The 9,856-nt window shown below is 34.5% G+C and overlaps 1 protein-coding gene across 1 annotated transcript; it reads left to right on the top strand.

Moving 5' to 3' along the window:
• Window positions 1-177: 177 nt before the first annotated feature.
• LOC132562416 (general transcription factor IIH subunit 2-like) lies at window positions 178-9,512 on the top strand. The gene is made up of 14 exons (XM_060227158.1): window positions 178-268; window positions 1,894-2,008; window positions 2,410-2,496; window positions 2,957-3,062; window positions 3,971-4,076; window positions 4,693-4,783; window positions 5,372-5,459; window positions 5,716-5,792; window positions 6,285-6,315; window positions 7,519-7,582; window positions 7,871-7,974; window positions 8,643-8,751; window positions 9,070-9,109; window positions 9,301-9,512. Exons 1-14 carry the CDS (start codon window positions 213-215, stop codon window positions 9,439-9,441), a joined length of 1,215 nt encoding a protein of 404 aa, XP_060083141.1. The 5' UTR covers window positions 178-212; the 3' UTR covers window positions 9,442-9,512.
• Window positions 9,513-9,856: the final 344 nt, after the last annotated feature.

Here is a 9,856-nt window from a genome sequence, read left to right as displayed (position 1 = left end):
GCGTAAGCGTTTGAACCAATGTAATCATTTCACAGGAATAAAAATTACAATTATTATTAATTCAAAAATTCTTTACAGCTTGTTTGCAACACAAAACACAAAATATATTTTACCGGAAGTAGGATGCAGGGACATAACTCTAATGTACTCTGAATTTAAAGGCTGTTGTGGATGCTGAAGTTGTAGCGGTGAATTAAAGCAGAGATTTAACGATGGCAGAAGAAGACGAGAAGGGATACAGATGGGAAACAGAATATGAGAAGACTTGGTAATACACAGTTATTGTTTTCTTCTAATTTTGTGTAACGAGAAGTCGAGGCACTGTAGATTTGAGATTAAAAAAAAAATGCAGATTTATTGATCACCATGACCAGAGACGTATTGTTATTTAATGTCTCAGCCATGACTGAGTTACCCATTGAGGTATGCTCAGGCAGTCAATGCACAGTTAATGCCGATATCGCCGTCATTAATCCGAAGTGTTCTGACTTTCTCTCCGCGGTTTTTGTCTTGGTCGCGGACGATAATCGTCATCAGTACCATTGCAAAGCTTGAAGATCAAGATGAGCGACAAAAGAACCTAATACCCTTTTGTATCATATTTTCCCCCAGAAACTTCGTGATTGATGCTCGTTTGTTTTTCTGTTGGTTCCATTGTTGAATACCTATTCTAATTTGAGAACCTGACATTACTTACTTGGCGGGTGACGTCAATGAAGCAGAAAGTGCTTACTCTTCCGGAACACATGGTCTCCTTGTGTAACATGGATAAGATGTGAAATCACCATGCCTCTTGCAATCCTCGGTCTCTAGCCAGACACTCTACAGCTCGACTAAAGGGAATTTCCCACTAGCAGATGCTAGTAATGTGACCTTTACTTTCAATTTCTACACTCATACTTTTTCAGTAGTCTCCATGTAGACCTTTCTTTTGTTCAAGTTTTGCGATAAATTTGAGTTTGCATCTTGATTATGTTAACATGTTGGCATTTTCTTGTTTAACTATTACATTTGTTTTCTTTAATGAGATTGTGAATGAACAATTTTTGGAAGAGTTATTTTTTTAAAATTATTTTTTGTTTTTCTTTCTTTCTTTTTCTTAATTTTTAAATCATTTTCAAATATCTCCTTCTTCAGTTTTCAACTTTTTTTGAAAGGCTTGAGGACCATAACATGAGATTGAGTTCTCATGAGCTAAGGGCCCATTGGTCCCCTCCAGGATTTTCCCAGAGACATAGAAATGTTTTACAGTTTGATCTTGTAGCTTTAACTCAGCTGTATCCAGTGTATTTTGAAATGTCATATTTGTCTTTCGAATTAGCCATAAGCACCAGTTATTTTCAAGATTACTTTTTACCTCCAGAAATTTTATTAGCCCTACCTACTACTGGTCTTCAGTAAACATGTGTTTGATCAGTAAAACTCATTTAAAATCACAATTACAACTTTTATTGTGAATTCCAGACATAGTTTCAGTTTATTCTGTATGATCATCATCAAATAATTCTTGCACATTAAAAACATGTCACAAAGTGTTGGATGGGATTTTGATCGGGTAAACCTCAGAGGTGATGGACCATTAATTTTACAAAAAGATCTGAGTCAGTCCTTTTTAGCCTTTGGATTGATTATAATGGTTGAAATATCACAAACTTACGTCAGATGTTGTTACAGCACCAGTTCACTGAAGAATAATACAATGACACTTGAAATTCTCTCGCTTCAGTCAATAGACTTCGTAGACTCAAAGGCTGAGTGCTAACAAAATAAAACATTATGTGATTGGCCTGACTGAAATTAAAGAAAACTTTTGTATTGGATCAAAATTTAGGAAGAGTTATTCAAGGATCCTTTTAATCTCTTGGAAATTAAAATTGTATTACATTTCTACAGGGAAGTTATTGAAGAAGACGATGATGGTACCATTCAGTCAAGTGTGGATGACATCATACACAAGGCGAAAAGACGGCGCCTGCTGGAAAAACTTGGCAACATTAGACTTGGCATGGTATGTGTAATACAGAACAGTTTTACTGTTGTAAAACACAGAGATTAGACAAATATTTGCAAATTAAAAGATCCCATATGTGATTCCTTGTGGACAAGACTAGTTTGCTCCTTTGATGTACATCAAACAAATCTCTAGGTCACATAGCAGTATGTCATAATGACTTTGAACTTTGGTGTCACTCCTTTGTAATCTTCAAAGGAGCATATCAGTCTGTGATTTATCACATTTTTTGCTCTTGGAACCCGCTCTAGACCAATCAAATTACTTTGCTTGTGCCTTCAATTTTGCAAAGGGATGCAGTGAGTGATAATTATCGTAACCACCCGAGTATCAAGGATATTCAGTTTCATACTTTCTGTTTGCAATAATGTATATATATTTATTGGCCTTCTTTTCAGATGCGACATTTATTCCTAGTCATAGATATGTCGGAGGCTATGAAAGATCAGGATCTCAAACCTACTCGTTTGGCATCAACACTCAAGGTATAGACATTTGTACAGTATATCATAAATTTATATTTCATTTCAATAAACATAGCAATGTATATATTGTGATTATTTTGTGTATCATTTGAATAAACTGATATATCTTAAGTAGATACAGTTGAACCTTGTTATCTGGAATCCCTATAACTTAAAGACCTCATTTAATTTAAAGAATTTTGTCTATCCTGGTCAAACTTTTCATTTAACATTCGATCTCACTAAAATTTAATACTCAGATAAGTCAAAGTTTTTCCAACAGTCCCACTGATTTTAAAATAATGAAGTTCAACCGTATGGTAAAAATTTTATCAAAATGAAATCATTACAAATCAGTATTGTTCCATCATTTCTGTCTCTTACCGATTTGATGATACTGTTTGTCCCACATTGATAAGTGATAGGTAGATGTTTTACCACTGTAAACCTCCTATTTAGATATCTTTTGTTTCTGTTCCAGCTACTTGAACATTTTGTAGAGGAATATTTTGACCAAAACCCTATCAGTCAGCTGGGTATCATAACAACACGCAATAAGAGGGCAGAAAAGGTTGCGGAACTTGGAGGTCAGTTTTTCGAATCCGGTTTCTGAACATGTAAATTTTAACCAGACACTGTCAACCTGCACTTGAGTAGATTTGAGTAAATGAATATAATGAATTGTTTGACATACGTTTAGGTCTTTAAACCTTGATAAAGAATAATTATATTTGTGTTTTCACATTGTTTGGGAGATGCCTTGCTCTATTTCACCAGTATCAGTACAGACTACTTACCTCCCCTTCTGCTGATGCAACAGGGTTCATCTCCCTATGCCTTATCCATCAGTCAAAACTTGTCACACCATTATGGTTTGATAAATAGTTGATATGAAATTATTTTCAATTGAACTTTGTTATTTTACAACAATGTTAAAACAAGTTTTACCAACTTACATTAATCACTCTTGTTGGATTGAAGAACACAAGGGGTCTTACTGTGGGAGGAAACTGGAGTAACAGGGGGAAAACCCACATGGTCGGGCAGATGACCCATACCTTTTCATATGTGTTCCGGGAATCAAACCCTAGATGACAAGGTGAAAGGCGAGTGCATTACCACTGCACCACCTGCCCACCCCATTTAAAATTATTTCAAGTATTGCATTTCACATAAATAATTGATATCTGTGTTGCATAAATATATTTAGTAGGAGAAAATGCAGTTTTTTGAACAGGTGTACAATTCCAAAACAATGCAGAACTATACCCAATAATAAAGCTTAAATTTGAAACCCATGATAATTATACGTAGGAGAATTAAAAAATTACTTAGATGTTTAAGCTAGATGAGGAAATATTATGGTCAGCAAAATAAAATGTTAAAGATATGATGATAAAAATTATACAATAGAATTAAATCTTTGTCAATTATCAAAGTTCTTAGAATTTTTTCCTTTTGTCTTTCAGTAGGATTATTTGTTTATTTTTTACAGGAAACCCTCGTCGTCATATCACCACACTCCAGTCTCTTGTCAAGAAAACATGCCAAGGAGAGCCGTCGCTTCAAAACTCTCTAGATCTAGCCAATCAAACCCTAAGGTTTGTGATTCTTGCTAAATGCAAATTGTATTTTTATAAATGAATGCAATTTATCATAAAAACTCCTTTTTGCAGTTTTAGCCTACAACCAGACACTCAATTCTTTTTACACAATCCAGTCAGATAGTCATATTTATTTTTCCTGCCAATCTAGTAAACTGGGTACCTAGTTTCACAAACCTGGTACTCAGGTGTTTTTTTTGTCTCAGCCAATCAGTTTTAAGATCAGTCATTCTAGCCAGTTTTGATTCTTCATTTCTAGGTGTACCCTTTTGATAAACATGCATGTTTATGATTCTCCCTGATCTAACACACAAATTTATGATTTTTTTTAAAACCAATGAATGATTTATTTGTAAAAAAGCTTGTTATCAACTGTAAAGCATGGCAAAAATTCACTAATTTACAATCTTTTGTCATTCTTTCCACAAAGACCTTCATATTCAATTGTCTATAAAAAATCATTTTTAGATCCTGTCTTTTCCATCTCCTTCATATGCCAATGGTATATATTTATTGTCACCTTGTGTGTTGTTGAATAAATTCATTTGTAATATTTAAAAATTGATACTGATGTTGAATTGTTTTTATTTTAGCACAATTATTTCTTTTTCAGGCATATGCCAAGTCATGCAAGCCGTGAAGTGTTAATTGTCCTAGGAAGTCTTACATCCTGTGACCCAGGAGATATATCAGAGACAATACAGGTATAGTAACCATCTTGTCACATTGTGTGACCCAGGAGACCGATATATCAGAGACAATACAGGTATAGTTTTCATCTTGTCACATTGTGTGACTTGTGAGAAATACAAAGTGTATCAGAGTTATAGTCAGCAGTTATCTTGTCACATTGTGTGACTTGTGAAATATATCAGAGCTACAGTCAGCAGTTATCTTGTCACACTGTGTAACCTAATAGATAGTCAAACCTGTTATTAAGGCCATCTTCTTACAAAGATCACCTGTAGGTTAACGCCACTTTCAGTTCCCCATGTAATACAATTAGTAGTAATTCAACCTCTATATGAAGACAACCTGTGTATAAAGGCCACTTTCATCTGCTCCATTGTGTGGCCTTTAGAGACAGGTTAACCGAGAACACAGAAACTGTTATAGTGGCTGTCTTCTCATGTTGTGTGACCTGGGCGATACAGTTGTTGGAGACAAAATAGAAACAGTAACTATCTTGTCATAATGTGTGACAGGCTAAATCTATTACAAACAATACATTTCTTACTGTTTCTCTGAGTGTAAATTGGTTAGATACAAACAATTATTTCTTCTTTTTACAGACAATGAAAGACAACAATGTGAGATGTTCAATTATTGGCCTGGCTGCTGAGGTCCGTGTATGTAAGAGAATTTGTCAGGATACCAATGGTAAATGATGACTTAATTAGTTTCCTCAAATTTTCTAAAGCAATTTCCTTAAACTGAATCGCAAAATTTAATGTAAACTTCCATTGTTTGAAAACAACAAAATCAAAAGTTTTACAAGTTTAGAGACATCATATGTCAGGCAAAAAAATTAACAATTTTGAAGAGGCTTTGGAACACAATAAATTAGAAAAAGATTATGTATAGATATACTGAATTGATTACAAATTTGATTTACCAATTTCCTGATACTTTCCAGGTAAATACTTTGTGATACTGGATGAAGGTCACTTCAAAGATCTGCTCATATCTCATGTAACACCTCCTCCAGCCACAGTAAGTTTATAGGGACTCAAAATATTACAAAATTAAATGTTCTTAGGTAACAATCCTGATTTAAGTGAGAAAAATGTCATTTTTTCCCTCTGCTCTACATGATCAATATCTTCAGATGAAATGTATTTGCAAAGTAAATGATATATATGGCACTGAGTATATATCACAAATGTTAACTAGTAATTTCAGGAATAGGCTTTAACAAAACCTGAAGTCATGGGGTTTGATAGATGTTTTATTGGAATAGGCTCTAACATGACCATAAGTCACGATGTGTGATAGGTGTTTTACTGGGATAGCCTTTAACAAAACCTTACCTGGAGTCATAGGGTGTGATAGATATTTTATTGGAATAGGCTTTAACTTGACCTAGAGTCATGGGGTGTGATAGGTGTTTTACTGGAACAGGTTTTAACGTAACATCAAGTCATGGGATGTGATAGATGTTTATTGGAATAGTCTTTAACAAAAATCAATACTTCATTTTTACAGAGTACAACAGAATCTTCCTTGATAAAGATGGGTATGTATAATGGTCTATTTGATAAGTTTTTGTAAGTTGAAATAATATTTGTTAAAGATCATTATGTATATTTTGGTAATTATACAATGTATATTTTACCAGTTTCATGGTAGATTAGATAGCAAATAACTGCTGAATTGTAATTTAAAAGCGTTACAGTATGAAGTTTTAGTCTTGTTTTTCAATAGTGAAAATATGATCAGGCTAAGCACCAAAGGGTGAAATTTGTGAGTGGTGAAATTAATTCACTATATTGAAAGTCACATATTACTTACCTGTGGGATTAGTCAAGCACATGATATCAGAAAAAAATTATAGCTATTCAGTGTCTGTGCCTGAATAGTGACCTTTGAAAACACCTGTACAGTTAAATGTCTTACAATAAGCATCAGTCACTGCCTTTTTTATCAAATGTTCACTAAATCACTTTAGTCATTGTCACTTTGGTGCTGCTCAGGTCTACAATAACTCGACGGAGTTTAAGTCACTCAGGACTACACTAACTCATCTCCAATCACTCAGGAATTCACTCACCCATCTGAAGTCACTCAAAAAACCACTAACATCTCAAGTCACTTAGGACTACACTAACTCATCTCAAGTCCTTCATTACTACACGAACTCATCTCAAGTCCTTCATTACTACACTAACTCATCTCAAGTCACTCAGGACTACACTTACTCATCTCAAGTCACTCAGGACTACACTAACTCATTTCAAGTCCTTCATTACTACACTAACTCATCTCAAGTCACTCAGGACTACACTTACTCATCTCAAGTCACTCAGGACTACACTAACTCATCTCAAGTCACTCAGGACTACACTTACTCATCTCAAGTCACTCAGGACTACACTAACTCATCTCAAGTCACTCAGGACTACACTTACTCATCTCAAGTCACACAGGACTACTCTTACTTTTCCATATTATGTTATTATGTTGTGATTTCTGTTCTTTCTTTTATACATGTTGTCCATAATTTCAAATTCTAATAAAACTGATGGTACTTATCACTCTTTTTGAAGGGGTCTCTGTGCGGGTTTTAGAAAATTGCTTTTATATTCTGGTTGATTAATTTTTTTGTTCCTTTGCTCCACGTTAGTGGGCAATTGGATCATTTATATTTTTTTGAAGTTTTGCTTTACTCAATACTATTAATATCAATTATGGTGTCACTCTCATGATGGTTTTATTACAGGGTTTCCTCACCACAATTTGAGTGGAGACAAGAACAAAGGCGAGAAGGCTTCTATGTGTATGTGGTATGTATAAAAAAAACCGTCAAATGCTTGCTTGTTACTTAATCAGTTTGTTAACAGTAAAATCAGCAGAAGTTCTAATTACAAGGATTTATCAACTGAATTACTGTTGTAGGTGTAGAATAAAATGAAGAAGAAAGACGACTTTTAAGCCAGGTTTTCCTTTCACTTGCAGATCATTGGTGGCCAACATATATCTGCCTTACATATAGGTCATCATCAGGCCACTTTACACAATGCTATTTATGTATTAATTTACTTGTTATCTTAAGTGATTGACATCTGTTTCAGTCACTTGGACAGCAAGGTGAATCAAGGCTTCAGCAGCAGTGGCTATTTCTGTCCCCAGTGCAAGAGTAAATATTGTGAGCTGCCTATCGAGTGTAAATCATGCGGTAAGTATGCAGCATTCACTTCCCAACAACTTGTTATCGTGGAATTATAGCTGTTGAACTCTCTGTACCTTCTCTGATGCTCTTGTTTCTCTTGATGCAGGAATGAACACTCTATGTAATGTTTACAGTGTTAGAAGTTAAAGGTCTAGGTCAGTCTGGGCCCATTAACAGTAAAGCATTGTACATCGGTCAGATTGTACTTCTTGTTTATATGAATGCAATATGGGTAACAGATAATTAGAATGACACTGGCACCCAGATTGCATTCATAGTAACAATTTTTGCAATTTGACCCACGTTCAATAGATATTTATCAGAAAGTGCTGAAGGGATATTTTCACAAATACCAAGTTGTCAATCAAAACAGGGTTTTTCATAATTTTGTTAGTAGTAGGCTGTGTAGTGAAAGTAGGAGGCTGGCCTGCCATGTACGTGTAGTCGTTATTATTACGGAACTGGATTGGTGTAGGCGGCTAAATGATCAAAGTAGCCGGTCAAATTGGCCGGCAACCAACTCTTATGGAAAACCCTGCAAAAGATGAAAAAAGACCTAATAGATAGTGTACACTTTTTTATAACAGATTATATACATTTGTAATGAGTAGTTCATAGTGTATTTTCTAGTGATGATCATAATTAATCTGTTAATTTTTGTCGTTGTATTGAAGGTTTAACATTAGTATCAGCTCCACATCTAGCACGGTCATACCACCATCTGTTTCCGCTGGACACTTTTCTGGAGACACCAGTGTCCAGTATTCTCACAGATTCACCTGTGTATGTATTTCATATCTTTCATATAATTATGAAAAATGAATGTAAAGAGGGAGCATACACCATTTAATATAATAAAACTCCAAACTTACCATCCCGACCCACCATCTCCTGGATTTCACATCTAAATATTTATATGAAAAGTTTATACAGGTACTGTACAGTCGGTATCATAATGGATTTTTCCGATTTTAGAAAACAAGTTTCAAATCTTAAAATTACTGTTTATCTTAAACGATTTAGTGTTCTTCATGTACAGAATTCAGTTAACAATTCTAAAGGGATAGGTGATTTCATTGTGATATCTGATTTTGTATTTAGGTCCTGTTACGCATGCCAAATTGCTGTTCAAGACCCAAACGTAAGTAGTTTTGAAAATATTTTAGGAATTCAATGAGAGGTAAGTATAATAAACTTGAGTGTTTTCTCATTTCTAATTTAGATTATGTTTACATGTTAACCATCTGTTTTACAGACTGATATAAGCTATGTGTTGTATATTTGCGATGTGTATTATCTATATGCTTTACCTGTGTTTTACCTATATCACAGGTGTACCAGTGTGGGAGATGTCAGCAGATGTTTTGTTTGGACTGTGACCTGTTTATCCACGAGACTCTCCATTCCTGTCCTGGCTGTGCCTGTTCTAGGGAAACACAGCAATCCTCACAACAGTTTTCCGGATTTTCCTGACAGCTGTTATTTTGTTACAATTTTATATTTTTGTATTCCGTTAAAGAACAAAATAAACATAAACATATCAATTATATTCTTTACTTTTCTCTGATAAGTATTAAACAGAAATGTTATCAATGAATGGAAAAATGTAGCAAAAAATATTTTTTGCTTCCTTAATATTTCAGAAAAACTGTCAATATTGTGCAAAGTTTAAAAACAGCTTGGAGGTGGTTAGCCTTTCTTTGTCCCTTTGCTCACAGCACAAGAAAGGTCAGCACAGATTTGATATGCTTATACAGGTCATCAGTGGTCAAGTATACATTTTGCAACACATGTTAGGCAGGTTAGCCATTCCCGTCTCCAAAAATCCAGTGTCCTTTTTCAGGATTTTGCAGAATTGTACTTTCAGGTTGAACAAAGGTTTTGTACA

This window comes from Ylistrum balloti, unplaced genomic scaffold, assembly GCF_031769215.1.
Source record: "Ylistrum balloti isolate Yb309-2 unplaced genomic scaffold, AGI_CSIRO_Ybal_v1 Utg371412, whole genome shotgun sequence".
In the NCBI taxonomy this organism is placed as follows: domain Eukaryota; kingdom Metazoa; phylum Mollusca; class Bivalvia; order Pectinida; family Pectinidae; genus Ylistrum; species Ylistrum balloti.
The sequence above is the reverse complement of the archived record's forward strand: the minus strand, read 5'-3'. Positions and strand labels throughout refer to the sequence as shown.

Excerpts from the sequence above, each read along its gene's own strand:
- LOC132562416 (XM_060227158.1), top strand. The coding sequence starts at position 213 with ATGGCAGAAGAAGACGAGAAGGGATACAGATGGGAAACAGAATATGAG. Across the intron at positions 5,460-5,715 it reads AATTTGTCAGGATACCAATG|GTAAATACTTTGTGATACTG; the intron begins GTAAATGATGAC and ends GATACTTTCCAG. Across the intron at positions 9,110-9,300 it reads TTGCTGTTCAAGACCCAAAC|GTGTACCAGTGTGGGAGATG; the intron begins GTAAGTAGTTTT and ends CCTATATCACAG.